The sequence below is a fragment of the Dermacentor silvarum genome, chromosome 4 (genome assembly GCF_013339745.2).
Source record: "Dermacentor silvarum isolate Dsil-2018 chromosome 4, BIME_Dsil_1.4, whole genome shotgun sequence".
In the NCBI taxonomy this organism is placed as follows: domain Eukaryota; kingdom Metazoa; phylum Arthropoda; class Arachnida; order Ixodida; family Ixodidae; genus Dermacentor; species Dermacentor silvarum.
This window is the reverse complement of record NC_051157.2, coordinates 115,626,492-115,644,628: the sequence shown is the minus strand read 5'-3', so window position 1 is coordinate 115,644,628 and position 18,137 is coordinate 115,626,492. Positions and strand designations below refer to the sequence as shown.

At 43.4% G+C, this 18,137-nt stretch overlaps 1 protein-coding gene across 1 annotated transcript in view; it reads right to left on the bottom strand.

The window, feature by feature from the left end:
• The window catches only part of LOC119450551 (transmembrane 9 superfamily member 1-like), a 101,720-nt gene that overhangs the window by 22,183 nt on the left and 61,400 nt on the right, over nucleotides 1-18,137 (bottom strand). The window contains exons 3-7 of the mRNA XM_037714047.2: nucleotides 16,618-16,699; nucleotides 13,106-13,210; nucleotides 10,325-10,443; nucleotides 6,766-6,948; nucleotides 1,380-1,451 (exon numbers count right to left, since the gene is read on the bottom strand). Coding sequence (XP_037569975.1) covers nucleotides 1,380-1,451; nucleotides 6,766-6,948; nucleotides 10,325-10,443; nucleotides 13,106-13,210; nucleotides 16,618-16,699 — 561 coding nt within the window. The remainder of the gene's footprint in view (nucleotides 1-1,379; nucleotides 1,452-6,765; nucleotides 6,949-10,324; nucleotides 10,444-13,105; nucleotides 13,211-16,617; nucleotides 16,700-18,137) is intronic.

The following is an 18,137-nucleotide window of genomic DNA, read 5'->3' as shown; positions in this document are numbered from 1 at the left end:
CTGATTTAGCGGTAAATGAGAGAGAAATGCGTTAGGCATTATCTTAGAGGTCCCGGATCCATGATTTCAATCGCATTCACCACATTGCAAAGTGTTGTTCAGGAGCTGACTCGACACACGTCCTGCCTCTTTAAAGAGTGAAGTGCAGCTGGTGGTGGTCTGGAGCAGACCACTGTCAGTTGCATGCTAGCGAGAAGCAGGCTACATGCTTCTTGAGAGAAAATTTGGTGTGCGTTAGATTTCCACTTTGCTTAGGAGCATTGTGTGCTTTCTACGTTAGTTTTCTACTTTGAACACATATAAAGTGGGGTCGAGGTCAAGTCAGGCGAATACTGCTAAATGAATTAGCGTTGTGTTCCAGCATATTTTCTGCGACCTGTTGGACGATTCAAAGATTTCATCTGTCCCTCCCGTCAGGGTCGAATTAATGGAAGTCGACTGTAACTGAACAACGGGGTAAATCTGTTGCTACTTTTCATGATGTTGCATACATTTGGTTGCCCTGCACTGCAACGCAACATTGTCTGCCTGTCACATTGCTTGTCATTGTTGCTTGAATATTGAATCCATATGGTTATTATTTGTGGTGCGAGTTATATGGATGGCATGGCATTTTGTTGCCAAAACATCGCCATTCAAATCTGCAGGCTCCGGGCTTGAATGTCCATGACTGGCATGGAAATTTCTTAATTTTTTTTTTCATAGTAGGTCCACAGCACAGAAATATCTAGATTAAAACAAACAAAACAAAGAGAACAAAAAACACGATGAAGAGGATGTCATCTGTTTCGGGTATATTTCTTGCGTGCCAAGATTCCTTTCATAACGACGTTTAACCATCTTGCCCAACAACTTCTACTGAAGTTGTAGACCATCTGTGCTGGGCCCAGTCGACTCGCATCTCTGTAACCCGGCAGGGACTTTCTCACATAGCTACAGCAGCAATATTCAGGCTGAGCAGGCCAACGACCTGCCCAACAATGTCAATGTGGCTTGACAAATGTGCATGGTACATCTTAAATGATACTAGCACAAGCTAAAGAAGGAAGAATTCAAACTGAAGGGCAATATACGAATGTTGAGAGAATCAGCAGCGACGAAAAGGTTACAGCTTCATGCACAACTTTGTGGAGGCAGCTCAAGTCAGACTTTGCCTCTGCTGCAACGAGTGCTTACATTATACCAGATAAATATAGATGGGCATTGTTTATAACATGATACAGTTTGCAAAAGAACTCTGCTCCAAACATGGTAATATTTACGGTACCAAAGTCAGCACACTTTGCACTAATAATGTTGTCATAGAATGGACGATGTAACTGTTTCTACCATAAACAAGACAATTAGAGCACAAAATACAGAAACTATGCATAACTTACCAGGATAACACCGATGAAGCCCAGGAGCAGGACAATCAGCACCAAGGAATTTATGACCGACAGCCAGTGGATCTGATTGAGAATAAAAAACACATAAATACAAACCTTGAGAGAAGTGCCTAGCATCAAGAGCATGCACGTAATTCAAAGTAAGTCAAAGAGCAAGTAAATTCAAAGGGAAGGAGTAAATTTTCAAAAAGCAATATGCAACATTTTCTTGCTGACCGCTATTGCTAAGCTGTCCGAGATCCCGAAAGCATTATGAAACGTGAGCACTTGCTTGCTAGCATTCGCAATTTAGGCTACATTCGGAAAAAAAAAAGAGAAAAAATAAATAAAAGAAAGCAATTTCTGCTCCATTTTCCTGCAGCGTGCTCTCTTCAGCAGCTTCTGTTTGCACAGCCTGGAGCACCCACTGTTTGCTCTTCCTGCCTGGTGCACAGTTCCTTGTTCATTAATTCATTTCTTTTTTTATTTCCTATGATGCTATAGTCCTCTATGGTTGCTTTCTGTTACGCAGACAGCATGTTGTAGGAATGGCAAACAGCAAAGGTGGCGTGTGCTATTTTTGTTAGGAAGGAAAGACACATGATTACTACATGCTACCTTAATTTATTGTAACATTAGCTCTCATCCAAGATTCAAAGAGAATATTATAATGGGTGTAATATTGAGGGATAGAAAACATCGTAAATTAAGGATCAGAACTACACATATGGTGATATTATTCATAAAAACATTTAAAAATGAATTTGCACTTACAGCTTTTTCCCAGCGAACCACAAACTTAACAGAGATGTACGGGATTGATCCAAATATCCAACAAAAAGTGGAATGTAATATGGACGTCCATTACATGTTCATACGTTTATGGGACAACGCTGACACCAATGTTTTGGATGTCCAATCAACATCATTGAAAACAGCACTTCAAACGTACACTGCACAAAAGTTCATGCTTTAGATCTGCATTGTACGCCGCACAAAACTTCCATATGTCTAAGCCTTTCTTTGCTTTGGCATGGTCAGTTGCTATGCAGTCGGTCTGTTAAGTCATTTACAATGATCACACAGTTGGCACTTTAGAAATTGATGTTACAGCATGCAATGTATGTTTTTCCTGGGTAACAAAATTCACTAGTGGGTGAAGTAAAAATGAAGGTGCAAGTGCACCTAAAACATTCGTGTTACACACTCTGCATTTTGTAGAAATGATATGGTAAACCTGGTAAACTTTGCTCTCGTTCACAAAAACAGTCTCAAGCGCATGGTCATAATTTGTGGTTAGTTTCACTTTTCGACTGTCTAAACGTAATGGAAAAACAACAAAAGGTAAAGTCCGTCTATGATTGAACTGATACAATAGCAAAACATACATAGAAATTACAGTCGACCTGTTAATTCTGCCCTGACGGGACTAACAAAACTGATCAATTATTCAGTGGGTTCGAATTAAACAAGATGCAAAAAAAAAAAAACAACCAAAACACACCGCTAATTCATTTGGAAGTATTTGCGCGATTCTAACACGTCCTCAAATCAAATGCACACCCTCTTTCCATGTGTCCAAAGTAGAAAACTAATATAGAGATTACATAAAGGCTCGTAATCAAAGTAGGAATCTAACGAACACCCAATAATTTTTATTAAGAAAAATGGACAAGGGTCCAATAGCAGCTGGTTTCTTAATGTCAACTTCGCTGCACAGCTTTTGTCAGCTTCACTGCACCTTTCCACACCTCTGATGAAGAAGCTTGACTGTTTTGGAGGCCTGACTTTTGTGCCAGGTTGCGCCACTCAAGGGTGATAAGGGGATGCTAAGCAGAGATAAGATACGAGGGCAATTCAGAAAGTAATGCTTCCAAGCTCACTATTTTGCCAATAGTACTGCAAACATTTTGAATTCTTTTTTTGATGCACTGACGTTTAAGCTATAGAATGTCACTTGCCTCCACCTTCCTATCTCTTCTCATTCCAGAGTAATCGAGCAATCCATAACATCCAGTGGTGACGTCGGGTTGAAACAGCGGGCTGTAACTGAAACTGACTGCAGAAGGTTGTGCGCCCATCAACATTCATCGCCGCCTGACTGCAGTTTATGGGGATGCCTTTGCTGACGTCGGCACTATGCCGCAACCTTCCGCAGTCAGAAATTCAATTAGAGCCCGTTGTTTCAACCGGACGTCACCAATGAATGCCATGGATTGCTCGATTACTCTGGAATGAGAAGAGATAGGAAGGTGAAGAATGTGACATTCTATAGCTTAAACATCAGTGCATTAATGATAAAGAGTTCAAAATGGTTGCAGTACTAACAGTCGAATCTCGTTAATTCGAACACGCTTAATTCGAACAGCCGGTTTATTCTAACTGATGCTGTGGTCCCGTCAAACTTGCATGTATTCCAATGGGCGAAAACGCCATGTAATTTGCAAAGCATTTACATGGCGCCATGTAATTCGAAAGCGTTTGCAACGGTTAATTCAAACATACCGCGCACTGACATTGCTCTTAGCAGCGCGCCAAATCACGCGGCGGTGCCTCCCACCAACATTGCTCGGACACCGCCATAGAGTAAAAGCTCAGGAGAGACCCCTCAATGCCGCACGCGAAGGAAGGAAAAAAAAAAGAACCCGCGGCGGAAATTTCACCCTCTCTCAAATTGCAAGGTCGCCATTTCTGCATCGCGCCGGAACACGCGTGTACGTGCCGACTAGAGTGTACTAGACAACCGTATTTTAGTACACTCTAGTGCCGACGTTTCAGCCACGCGGAGAAAATGCCAGTGAACCCTACTCCTTTGTGCTTCCTCTATTTTCTAGTAACGTGTTGACCTTGCACGCTGCGGCCGCAGCGCAGAGGGAAGCAGCAGCGGAGGCGCAGTCTGGTCAACGAAAGTGCCCCACGCGGACAAATGCTCGTTTCCCAATAACAGCAGAAAACGAAACTTCAGGGAGCGGTCTAAGCTGGCGCTGGAATGGCAGCGGGTGGGCACGGAGACAGTCGAAGGAGAGAGAGCGATGAGGGAGTTGAGAGGGAGGGCGAGGGGAGCCACCGAAGCCACGGCCACCGAAGCGGCAGAGTTGCTGAGACCAAATCCGCTTCCCTGCCGCCCTCCTCCCTCACCTTCGACGGTCCCCGCGCACACCTGTCGCCGCGCCGGCGCCGCCCGCTCCGGCGCCGCCCGCTCCGGGCTCCCTGAAGCTTCGTTTTCTGCCGTTATCGGGAAGCCAGCGTTAGCCGGCGTGGGCAGTTTCGTGGCTCGCGCTTGCTATGCGCTTGCGCGCCGCGATATTTCATGACTCGCACCGTTCGTGCATCGTGCTATGGTTCACGAATACTTCAAAAATACGTCCTTATTTTAATTCGAACAAATTTTCGGGACCCTTCGAGTTCGAATTATCGAGATTCGACTGTATTGGCAAAGTAATGGGCTCGGAGGCATTACTTTCTGAATCGCCTTCGTAACTGAACAGGTAACAGAGCTCCATTAGAACATGTCTGTAAGCATTATTTCTATCTTTTTGAGCTTGTGGCTGTTGCTGCAGCCCACAGTGTGAAGTTGCATAAACAGGAGTGGGGCAGCTGAGACAATTTTTGAAGCAGGGAAATCTTAGTTTTGAAGCAAAATATGTTGAATTTGTAGAAGGTTAACGGGGGAAGCAAACATTTCTGGAGCTGCAAATTTTATTTTGGTGCAGCTCAGATGGAGCAGAACATTTCAAATATGGAAAAGCCTAAGTAAGTGATCGCAATTTTTACTCAAGTCCTTCCTTTCTTCATTAATTCCTGCAGTCATAGATCTGACTTCAGAGTGTGCAAAAGACTGCTGTGTTCTGCTTTCTAGTGGAGTGGTGGAACAACCATTGGACATTTCGGCACAGATCTTGGCCCAGGCAAAAAGCGGATTTGATGTAGCAATAAGCGCTTCTGGTGCAGTGTCACACATACATCCATACACCATATGGTCTCAATATAAAGTGAAATAGTCAACAAATACAGCAGAGCCTGCTTTATGCATATCAAAGCAGCATTCGAGATAAAAATCATCAGGCTAGTTTTATTAGTTTTTCATCGATGCCTTTCCCTGTGCACAAGAAGAAAGGGAACCGAGGGGCCCGATTTTTATTAATCATATCATAAGAAGCCAACAAACAATGACACCAAGGACAACATAGGGGAAATTACTTGTACTTACTAATTGAATTAAAGAAATGATAAATTAATGAAAATGAAAACGGATGAAAAAACAACTGTCCGCAGGTGGGGAACGAACCCACGTCTTTGCATTACGCGTGCGATGCTTTCACGATTGAGCTACCACGGAGCCGTTTTCCCATCCACTTTCTGGGGTATTTATGTTTTTACAACTAGAACACTGGGAGTGTTAGCCAGAGCCACCACTCACAAACCTAGGGGCAGAAGTGGAGCATCCTTTCTGCCACAGGCGTCACGAGCACGTGATCTTTTTGGGTGATGGCAACTGGTCAATAAATCCACATATGCTACTTGAAGGCATAGGTCCGCCCCTAAGTTTGTGAGTGGTGGCTCTGGCTAACACTCCCAGGGTTAGTTCTAGTTGTAAAACATAAATACCCCAGAAAGTGGATGGGAAAACGGCTCCGTGGTAGCTCAACGGTGAGAGCATCGCACGCGTAATGCGAAGACGTGGGTTCGTTCCCCACCTGCGGACAGTTGTTTTTTCATCCGTTTTCATTTCCATTAATTTATCATTTCTTTAATTTAATTAGTAAGTACAAGTAATTTCCCCTATGTTGTCCTTGGTGTCATTGTTTGCTGGCTTCTTATAATTTCCCTGTCCACGTGTCGCGGTATAAAGCCACTCCTACCATTTTAACTTGCAAAGTGTATTTGCCTCTCCACAGAATAACTACTTCCTATATATTATAACTACAACTTGCAAACATAAGGTTATGTCAAATCATACATTATCTATGCATATCTGTGCTTCGAGTATGCTATATGCTAAGCAGTGTGCTGTGGCCCCTGGTTGCAGAAATGTGGTGCTCCACTCATTCACTGGTAAACAGGAACGCATCTGCGAAGCCATCCACATTATAAATCACTTCCCATTCTGTGACATAAAAGTACCACACTAAATGTTACACCAAATTACACCACACATACCTACATCTTTCATTCATCTCTGATGCACTATCTTTTAGCTGCAAATGTGAGCTGTCAGAAAAGTCTCTCTGGCCTTCACAACGTTGCCTGCTATGCTTGAAGTGGAGTTGAAACGGAGTAGAAGTTATATTACTGGTTGCACTACAGTACTAGTTCCAAGTTTAGCAGATCTGTAGCAAACAGCTGTAACCGTCATGGCGTAAATCTGTAAACCCCTTTGTAGCACGCCTCTGTTCACCTCCAATGTCTGTGGGAAGAAAAATCCACGAGGCCCATCCTTGGAGAGTCCCCCCGGTGGCCGCTCGGTGACGTTTGTGGGAAGCCAGCGCACCGAGTATGTGTGTGTGATGTCCAGTGGAGCTGTCATCTCGTCCAGGAGCATGGGCACACCATCGGTCACTGTCACATTAGCCGATATCACCTGCGTGAAATGTCAGCTGCTCAATCACTGCCCTGCATGTTATATAGAGGCCCCCCGACCAAAGAGAGCCTTTGATCTTTGTTTCGGTCGGTTTCATTTCTCGAAATGTTGCTGTTAATTGTAGGCAATATGCTGAATCCTCCGAATTTGTTTAGCAATCTTGCGGCAGCAGCTGTTATGAGCACTTCCCTGGTCTGAACTATGCAGGATAACAATCATAATTACCTAAGAGCTTACAGACAGTATATTTGCATCTGTATCCTATTTACGCCCAAAAGTCAAGAAACAGCAGAGACATACTCAAAACCATCAGTGTCATAGAACATGGTGGCAAACATACCATTTACTTCACTACTAATTCACCATTATTACACTGTGTATTACACTAGTAATAAACTAGCCATGAACTAGTAAGGAATGAGCCTTTGTGTTCCTTCATCGTGTGTCAACTACAATGCTTGAGCAATAAGAACCTTCTGACACTGCATCCAGACTTTCAGCACCCCTAAGCCTAGAAAGGACATGTCGCCATACAAACATGACATCAGAACAGGAGGAAAACAGGAAAAGATTAAGAGACTAGTGTAGTATTACTTTATTTGTAGCAATATGAAAGAGGCAATGATATCCTTGATTTTCAACAACCGAAGTGCCGCAGGTGGTGAAGACAAAACTGAAAATGAAGTGAGGCTATTCGAGACTACTTGGTCACACAGTCAAACTGTTGCTTCATGATATACAGTAGACTTTCGTCATTTTGACACCAGCTAATTAGAACCGATTGTCCCGACTGGCACCCATACATTTTCTATGGGTCCAAGCTTTTATTATTTCTAACGTATGCTGAGGCTCGAGGTGGCGTTTGGGCCAAGAATCCACCAAGCCCATCGATGAATGCATCCAGTAGTAGGAAATAAAGGAAATAAACGTCTAAGTTCGTATCAGGTCACGTCAACACCACCCCACTCTGCACCACAGGTCTCCGCTTTTAATCCCTTCATCTTCCCTAGGAGACTATACTGGGGAATCTGCTGATATGGGTGCGGCCAATCAGAGGGGTTGTACTGTTCACCGAACTCCGCCTCTACTGTTGCATCCTCGCCCTCGCCTTTGCTGCCACTGCGTGGTCATCTGGGATACCGAGATCGTCGCCGTTCCCACGGTAGTAATTCCTCGAAGTTGCCCTCTTGCCTCAAGACGGTCAACTCGTCATGGCCGGTGTTGGGCGCTGTTGCCGTCTGGGCAATGCTGATGAAAGGGGCTGCCTCGAGGCAATACCCAAAGGAGGCGCACTGCCGATTTGGGATGCTTGTCTGCCCTTCACCGTCAGAGTCAACCACTGTCGCCGTCTGGGCGACACTGATGAAAGGGGCTGCCTCATGGTAAACGTCCAAGGTATACTCTGGACCAGGTTGAGACGTAACAGACTCCTCCGCCACCAAGAGATTTGACTTGAGGGTGACCAGCTGTCAGGTTGCCCGAAGCGTCGAGGTGACGGCTGAGGACCCGTTTCAGCTGAGGTCCCAGCACTCGCGTCTTGCGGCCTTCTTCCTAGGCAAACACAAGCACACACACACACACTCTGGTCAGCGTGCCCGAGCGACACGCCGACCAGACGCTATGATCGCTGCATTGCTTTGCAAAATTATACCCCTCTCTCTGTCTCTCTCCTTTTCTCAGCCCTCGGCAAGACAAAATTTACTTGCCTATCTTATTAACTTCGATAGCGATACGTATCAAACACGTTGCTTTGTTTAAAACAAAACACTGAATCATTGTTTAAAGTGCCCGGCTCAAACCGTCTGCCTGCTTATTCTGGCTCCCTTTCCTATTCTCGACCTTGACGTTCTATTCCAGCAAAGTGAGACCCCATCTCAGCAGTCTCAGGTTTTTTTTTTTTTTCGAGATCTGCCTCAGCCCGGCAAGATGACAATGGTTGCTCTCGACCTTGAATTTAGCTTTTGAAATGCCCATCTCGCGGTGTCAATTTTCGACTGAAGTACAGCACGGGATGCTCTTCACCGCTTTCGTTAAGTTGGGCAAGGACGACACCTAGACTACGGTGGCCTGTGTCACATGGGAGAATTAATTCTCTGCGAAAGTCTGGCAAGTCAAGCACAGGCCGTGAAGTCAAAGCTTCCTTCTCAAAATAATCCACATATTCCGAATTTGGCCTCTCAAATTTTCCACTTCGTGCGATTCATGCACTAACATTTCCGTTCCCTAAAGCACTAAAGAAATAAAAAAAAATTTCTTCCTTAAATTACGGGCCTTGAAAATACACAAAAACTTGAACTCATTTCAAATTCTTTCACGCGCTCTCTAAGCGATACTCCAAATGCTCCTGTCTGGTGAAAAGACATGCGAGACACACACCAACGCTTTACCTGTCTGTGTCTGAGCAAGACACGCTTTAAATGAATGGTAGAAACACTTTCTAAAATAGTTGAATTAAATAATGGCTCCTCAAAATACCGCGCCTTATCCTCAAAGAAAAAAATCTCGCGAACACTTTCGAAAAGTGCACAGATCCTAAAGCGCTCCACTACAGGCTGGAATCGATGTTGCAAGCGTACCTTACACAAAATGAAGTCTACCGGCTTAAAAATTGACACATCGAGAAAACAAAGTTTCAAAATTTTATGGCACATACCATCTCTTTCCGAATATCGGCGAGCTTCTAAAATGAGCAAGCTAAACAAAGCTAAAAATTTGCTTCTCGCCACGATCTCTATAGATCTCAAACGTCTAAACTGACACTAAAATAAAGAAACAAACAAACTGTTCACACAAAACATGTTTACCGCTTTTCATTGTGAATAGCCCACGGTGGTGTCCTTTGGTTGAAACGTAACACGTGATATTTGGCCCTCAATGGATAATTCGAAGTTGACTGGTCAGCACAGATGTGCCAGACCCCAATTGTGACCCAAATAGCTTCAGTGCCTGCCTTGACGGTGCTAGAGGACAGTCAATGCATCGGACACACGTCATCTCCTGCCAAAAATTCCCATTTTCAGCCTGCCCTAGGAAAAGATCTTCAAGCGAGAACAGTAGCACTCACAATGAATAAATACAGTATTTGGCTGATTCAAACAGCCAGCTGTTGTACTTAGAGGAAGTTTTCCTACAGTAATAAATTTCATAGTTGGCCGGAAAGACCTTGCACAGGATACTGTCAGAACCTTACATAGCAAATCGAAGTTTGTTTGTGTGCTCCGGAGTTTCATACATTTATCCAAGGCAACTGCTCCTGTGACAGCAGTGTTGCTATGCAAATTCATGAGAAAAATAAGGGAACACTCGGCTCACCCAGGACAGCGCGCACACGCCCCTGAAATGTATTTCCAAACCATAGGTATCGTGTTCTCCTCACCTGTTTCTTGTTGTACTCGATGTTGAAGGTCAGGTGTGTCCAGAGGTACAGTTTGTGCTTGTGTGGGATCAGGGAGCCCTCTTCTAGCTGCCCTATGAAGCCCCATAGTCTCAGGCCATCTGAAAGTTGCCAGAATGGAAGCGAAACAATGTAGGGAGCTTGAACTGCGTGCTGAGAAAGAAGTACACTCTAAAACCAGTTTACACCATTTGGAGTGCATCTTGTCACCAAACAATAATTGTCATCTGTCTGGCTTGTGTTTTCTTTCTTTAAAACCCTGTGCTTGCCACTTTTCCGTCCAAGAGGGCTTTGTCACGCTGGTAACAGTGCATGTTGTTCAGTAACGTGAAAGTACTAGGCACACAGCCTCAAAGAAAGTAAGAACATGCATGATGATTATTGTTTGGGGACAAGAGAAAGCTCCAAATGGTGAAAACTTTTTTAGTGTGTACTTAATGAAAATTGGAGCCTCGCATAGTTTTTTTCCCCACAGAGACACCCTTCTGATGACATCGTTTGTAGGTTTCAATACAATGCTCAGTGAAAAGGGGGCAATTCCAAGCTGTGAAGCTCGATTTGCAACAGGTACGACCGCAATACATTTTAGGCTATGTGCAGTTAGTTGCTCAGACTTATATGCATTACACACATTAAAAATGTGCAAAGTATTAAACAGTGCTTTGTTAACTCATCATTAAATGTCAGAATTGACTAATACATAATAGTAGTTGCATTTCCCTCATTCCAGTCAATGTGTCTCAGAGTACTCAAGCTTGGATTTATCAGCAGCAGTTTACATACAACCATTATTCTAGTCACAAATGTCACAAGCTTTATGAAACTTGAACAACTGGCAACGGTTCAGAACAGCTCCATTATCTGAATTTTTCAGCGTGTTGAACTATGAGCTAGCTACCTAATGCCTAGCTACCTAATATGCAATGTCAAATGCATGTAATTTATACAAAAGTTGATTTGAAAGCCATGTTCACTATGCTAAGATTCAGGTTGAAATTTTATTATACTAATGTTTAAGGCTCATATTGGTTGCACAGACATGCGCACATGGCCTGTCATACATTGCTGACAGTTGTCCTTGTGTGACTGTTTCTGTGCATATCAACTTAAAATGAACAAAAAACAATGCTTAAACTGGTAGGGTGTTACATAAAGCCATGTCAAAACTCAATTGCCATTGAAAATATGTCCTCTGCTGCTATATTATCACATCTTACATGTCCTGAGTGCTTACACACAACCAACAAGTATGTCTGCCACACTCAAACTATGGACAAAGATCCTTAAGCCACATACACCACACTCACTTTAGGCACCTAGTGTATATCTCTGCCTACTCATGTACTCCGCTGTTCTAGCTAACCATAAAAAGTGCCGCCTGCCACAAAAATATGATGTCACTGCGTTGCCTAGCAACCGCTTTGCAGAGCAGCGTGTGCCTCGCCTCCTCTCCGTGCTGTTCACATGTTGCCTTGACATGGGACGTTAAGGATAGGGAAGGAGAGCATGTGCGTGGCGAGCGCAATGCTCAGGAGAGAGAAAGAGAACATGAGAGTGAGATAGAGAGAGAAAGAAATTGTAGCAGCACCAACGAGGCAATGCGCAGAGCGGCTGCCGATGCCGCCAGCGTTTCCCCTGTTTCCAGCGTTCGCGCCGGGGAAACGCGGGCGGTGTCGGCAGCAGCTAGGCAGGTTTCGACCAGCCATGCCCTGGCAAGTGTAGAGGTGCAGCTTGGCCATGATGTCACCGGGGAGATAAAGCTCAGAGCCGCCGCGATGGCGGCACAACTATCGTTGACTATGTGGCGAGTACATGTAGTCTTGACATGGAACGACCAAAGCAGATCTGGACACCCGAAGAAGCCGCCGCTCATCTTGAAGCGTGCCTCAAAGCCAAGCGAGAATTGGCGTGTCGGCGTCGAGCCGATTCGGAATACCGTGCCTACTATGGTTAGCTTTTCCTAGCAAAACTTAGCCAAACCTAGTAAAACCTGGAAGGAGCTAGGTCGATCACCAGCTCCGCTGTTTACTCCAGCCTTGCACCACTAGTGTAAGCTGCCCACCTTTTTTTTCTGTCCTTTTTTTGTACATTGATGATGTTGCGTTTTACTTTAGCTCCCATTCTTAATTTATTGCTTATTGTTGAGATGCCCCCCTTACTCAATGCCCGGTGCAGGGCCTGCAAGGTGTTTCTAAACAAAAATAAATAAATAAGAATAAATCAACAACAAAGCTAAGCAAGAAATGAAAATAATAAGGATGTGGGAATATTCAAAATTGAATAGGATATTCAATTTGCCTTTGTGTGCACGGGCACTGACTTCCAACTGCTTATTTTTGGAACCGTCAGACCAACTTTTATACCTGCATACAGGTGATCAAAACAGCAAATTCACATCCAAAGATGGCTGCCCAGATAGTGCAATACCTATTTACAATTCGTTTGCTAACAAAAACAGAAAGGTAGTTGAGGCTGTTCAAATTTTAAAAAATGGAGATCGCTGTGTGAGCAGCCCTAGAGTAAATATAAGTAATAAGGAATTGCAGTTTCTGGATGGCCATCTTTAGATGTGAATTTGTTGTTTTGATCAAATTTCCACATCCGTAAAGGTTGGTCTGACAGTTCCAAAAGTAAGCAGCTGGGAGTCAGCAGCTGTGTACGTCGTTTGTGTTCCTATAAATGTCCTGTATATTTGTGCTGCGCAAACTCAGCATTACACACCAGATGCAAAAAATCTAAACCATCATGAAGTTTTAAACATACCTAAAACAAACTCAAAGTAGTAGAGGTCTTCAATGGCTTCCTTCAGCTTCTTGAAGTCCTCGGCTGACAGGTTCACCGTGCACAGCACTTTCTTTTCCATAGAAACTGAAAGAAACATTGCGTTCATTCAAGCTAAGCAAGTGAAACTCGTTGACAGTCCTTCAGTGCACTTGCACCACATGTAGTGCGCATAATCAAGCTACTTGTATGCCAATGAACAATAGGAAGCAAATGTTTGCTTGAATGCAGGTACATATTTTCACTGCAATTCCAGCAAATCATGACTGTGCCACAGTGAAATTACCCTTACCAAAAACAGGCTCACATCAATCCCCATCGGCTTTTTTTTTGTAAATCAGAAGTTGCCATGTAGCCACGCCTGCAGTAACAGGTGTAGAAACTACTGGCAATGCCTCGGTCACCACTAAAATTTGAGCACATGCACGCTGCAGGTTCTGGTGACCAGCCTGTTATTATAATTTGTCCCCTTGTTATTGTGTGCACCACAGAGGTGCAGGCTGCTTTATTATTTGTTGCTCTGTGTTGTTCAATCTTCTTCACTTGCTGTGTATGCACACTACTTTGGCAGCAACCAGCATTCAAAGGCAGTATTATGCACACAGTAGTGCTGAGTGAGTGCTCAAGAGTGTCTATTGGTCAGTAACCCCATAAGAAAAGTTTTAAGCATATAAGCATTGAGTAACACAGCTGAGATTTTAACCTCTGCCTCCAGGCTTTGGCAGCCAAGTAACTGGCAGCCAAAAACTACTTGGCCATAGCACTGATACTGTTTTGCGAGATAAATTTTAGGTCTTTCTATGGCATTTCCTGAAAAGCTAATTTCCAGCACTGCAGTATAGTGAATTTTTTGTGCACCACTGCTAGATGCTTATATTTCAATTAATAATGTGCCTACAATTAAAATAAAATAAATAACAATAAAAATTGTTGAGGGGGGGAGAGAGAGAAAGGTTGTTACCACGAGAATTGATACAAGTTAGTGAGGCAATGGTATAAAAAGTGACGATTAAGGATTTAAAAAATAAAGAAAGATCAGAACAGAGCAGTGTGCTGCCTAAGGTAAGCATGCAATGCCATCAAAAAGTAATAGCAATACAAAGTGCCTGGCAATGTACGCTCACATACACTTCATAGAGGAACTCATACTGCCCACGGGGCCTTTCCATTCTTCCAATGTCCTACTATAAGTAACTGACACCAGCTGCTTGTTATTCAAAGGAAATAGTAAGACAACATACTACATGAGAAGCACAAGTCTGTTTCGCAGATTGCCAAAGTTTAATCTTTGTTTCCTTGAGGTTCCACGCTTATCCACATCAGCATGCAGCAGACAACGCCTTGTGCAGCCACATTCAGTCATGTCAGGCGTAATCATGTAAAGCACGAAGAGCGCTACACTTAGCCAAGTCTGGACATTTGGTGGCTCAGTACAGGCAAGAGCAAACTGCCTCGCAGAAATGCAACATTTGAAGTGCTGCCTCTGCTCACTAGGCTGTGTTTTCTAGTGCTGTGGTCAGATGGAATTTGAAGCAGAGGTTTCCCATACAGACATGGCATGTAATTTTGTCCTCGATGACTCCACGTAGCAAGACAGTGGCCACCACCACTTCTAGATGTCATGGGAGGAGAAAAGTGTAAGCTCCTCAGGGTCACAGAAGTCAGTGACTGCAATATGGGCCATCGGTTGCCCTTCTCTTGCAGTTCTTGCAAGCCGCCTTGCAGCTTCTTTTTGCAGTGCGTGCCGGTTTTGTAGAAGATAGGATTCATCATTATCATCATCATCTTCAGAAAACACTGATTTGGTGGTACTTTCACAGGCCGCAACAGCAGCAGCTCATGTGGAGTGAGTGCTGGTATAAACTGCCCTTTGCACAGCGTGAAGTAACCAGATGCTAACCTCACAAGCTTAACCCCCCCAACTTGCACGTGCATCTAAAATGATGCCTCCTTTCCTACAAGCATGTTCTGATAGCTGCACCTCTGTGTATGAAACAGTTCCGTGAGAATCATGGCATGTGGGGCTTGCTAGCGGCTCAGCACAATGTGATGACATTTAAATATTTTTAGTTGGCTGCTTACTAGTAGTTCAAAGAGGATTTGATGCATGAGCACAATCTGCCCAGAAACTTTTCATGTAATGGGTGTCACTGTGAAAATAGTGGCAAAATAGATGCACTTACAGTTTAGCTTTGCAGCATGATCGTCTCAAGTCTTGCACATGTGCTTATCATTCCTTTAGTAAAAAAACAGGCAAAAACCAAGAAAAAGATGGAGAAAATTTTATAACTGAAAGCTATCTTGTTTCACTCTTCTATTCTGTGTACAGTTATATGTAGATAGGCAGCATATGTGCACTTAATGTTTGCTAAGTGATGCACATTAACAGTTAATTTCCCCTACACCCCCTTCCTGCTGTGATTGTTTTCTTCATACAGTTGTAACTAACAAAAAAATCAAGCCCTCAAATCCCATTCTTCTTCTAGATCCTTGCATACAGAGGGTCTTGAATTTGCTGGCGTTGATGCCAGGAGGTAGCATAAGAGGGTTCATTGGCAAGTTGCCAGCTCTTAAGTTCACATACCACATGATGGCTGCAGTTGAGAGAAAGTTCCACATCCGCCACCAAAGCTGTGGGTGGTGCTAACTAACACACCCCCAGGGATACTCTTGCACAGATAAACCTATACCCAAGAAAGTGGACAGGGAGATGGCCACCACAGTAGCTGAACTGGTAAAGCATCACACACGTAATGCGGGAGATGCGGGTACAGCTCCCAAATGCGACAAGTTGCTTTTCATCCAATTTCATTTCTCTTTTCCTAATTATTTCTAAATTTCAATTAAAACAAAGCCATTAATTTACCCTAAGCTTTCTCTGGCTTCATAGTCTGTTTTCTTCATATCGTTGTAACTAACAAAATATCAAGCCTCTCAGATACCCTCAATTTTCGCAAAAATCACTAAAAAGATATACAGATAAGACTGTAGACTGCTGCCTTGATTACAGGGCGGACATCACTTCCTTAAGAGAGAAAATATGCTCCATTAAGTTCAGAAACACAACTCCTCCTTTAAAACAGTGTATGCGCAATACCTCTTTGCTGTTACTGATCAGCAACAATTTCAGATTTTCATTTTCTCTTTTAAGCTTGATGTTAAACCAGTAATTTAAACACAGAGACTTTCAACTTCACCTTAACAAATGTTTACGATAACGACGACCCAAACTTTAACACATTAAAAACTGTTCAGTTATTAGGAGGCAAGCTGGTAGCGAGAACTGACTAACCATTTTACAGCTCACGTCAATGCATTTACATTCCTTAACTCTGTTGGGGGACATTCTATACTGTAGCCATGCTTGATATAAAACACAATAATGAGAAAGCAAAGTGAAATCCCGAATGTAAAACAAGTGTGGTTTCAAAATAGGCCTGCCTATTCCCTACTTGGCTATGGTATGGCATCTATAAATCAATAATTAAATGCACCTTTATAGTAGATCTTGTACATTGATTCTGCCATCCGGTCACCATCCAGGATTTCCCCCAAGGTAAGGCTCCGATGAACAATCTAAAGAGTAAAGAAGAAAGAAGCAGACACTTAATTACCACATCCTGCTGAAATACCTGCGTCCTGCATCATCAGTTGTGAAATATACCTTTTAAACAACAGCACAATAAGCATTGTGGAAAGCATTCATTAACTTCGGCTTACGAAATTTATGAGCAACCAATTTCCCAATAAACATACATTTTGCTCCTGTGGGGAACAAACATCACTGCTCCAACGAGTAAGTCAGCCAAATTAAGAGCAGGAATTGTTTTTGTGATGGCACAGGCACTGTCTTGTCCTTTGGAAGCTTCTGCAATGCTGCTGAAGATGAGAGAATCAAAATAATGCACAGGTGCTTCCTGTGCCAATTGTGCATTATGGTGGCCATGATGACATCAGCGCATACTTCCCTATAGGGCAGTAACAACTTAGCTCATCTGTTGCTTCCACTTTTTCAGTGTAGGCAACTGCTGTAGTTGTTAAAAATCGGCAGCGGCAATATCAATGGTATCACCATTTGAGGTACAAAACTTAACTATGAATTCTTTTACAACTGCTAGACAAAGAAAATGTTAACCTGACATTAGTTTGTAGCACATCCCAGAAGCTATAAAACATAGTGCTCACTTTTGAGTGTATCTTTAAGTTAATCTGCATGATCTCTATCAGCCAGGTTGTACTGTTTCTGTTGCAGGAACTGATATGTCTAGATATCTCACACTAGTAGTGCCTGAGAATAAATGACACTCTGATCTCTGATGACAGGCTTGTGCAATAAAAGTAGTGCAACTGCCTGGCAACATCTCAGTACATTTATCTCTCAGTATTGTGAAGCGGCATCGCCTTCCAATCCAAACTACTAGACAAACTGCTACAGCGTACAGAAACCTCTTTTGTTGGCCATTTCCAACTACTTCTCATCGCACTACAGTTCTTAAAAGCCCCCCCCTCTTTATAAGGTCCCGTTGCACATTTTTAAAGTAGTCTAGCAGTTGTAAAGTGCCACCTCAATGTAGTTTTCTGCAACAAGAATCTTTATAAACGGTTAATATTAACAGTACAGGTAGAAGCAAATCAAATTTTTCGAGTTGATGTGCTTTGACGTTGCCCTCCCTACAGCTGATATCCTCTCCTGTCTCCTTGACCAAACGCCAGCAAAAGACCTTCCTGGCCCAGCCCTTCCCTTGCCTGTCAGAGCTGAGACTATGTCAAGCTTATGTCCCGAATCCCACCCTCCCTTCCTTTCCTTTTCTCTATTCCTTTCATGCTGCACGGCGCCTTTCGGGTGACGATTCTACACACTATGCTGTTGCCTATTTCGACACTGCAGATGTGGCACGTGATGTGACAGGCGAGATCTGTGATGTGATTTTTCCCGAAGACACTAGCTACCATGGAATTGAAGACGCCCCGCGGATTTTCTTTGATTAAATTTTTTAGTGGTTATCGTGGCGTA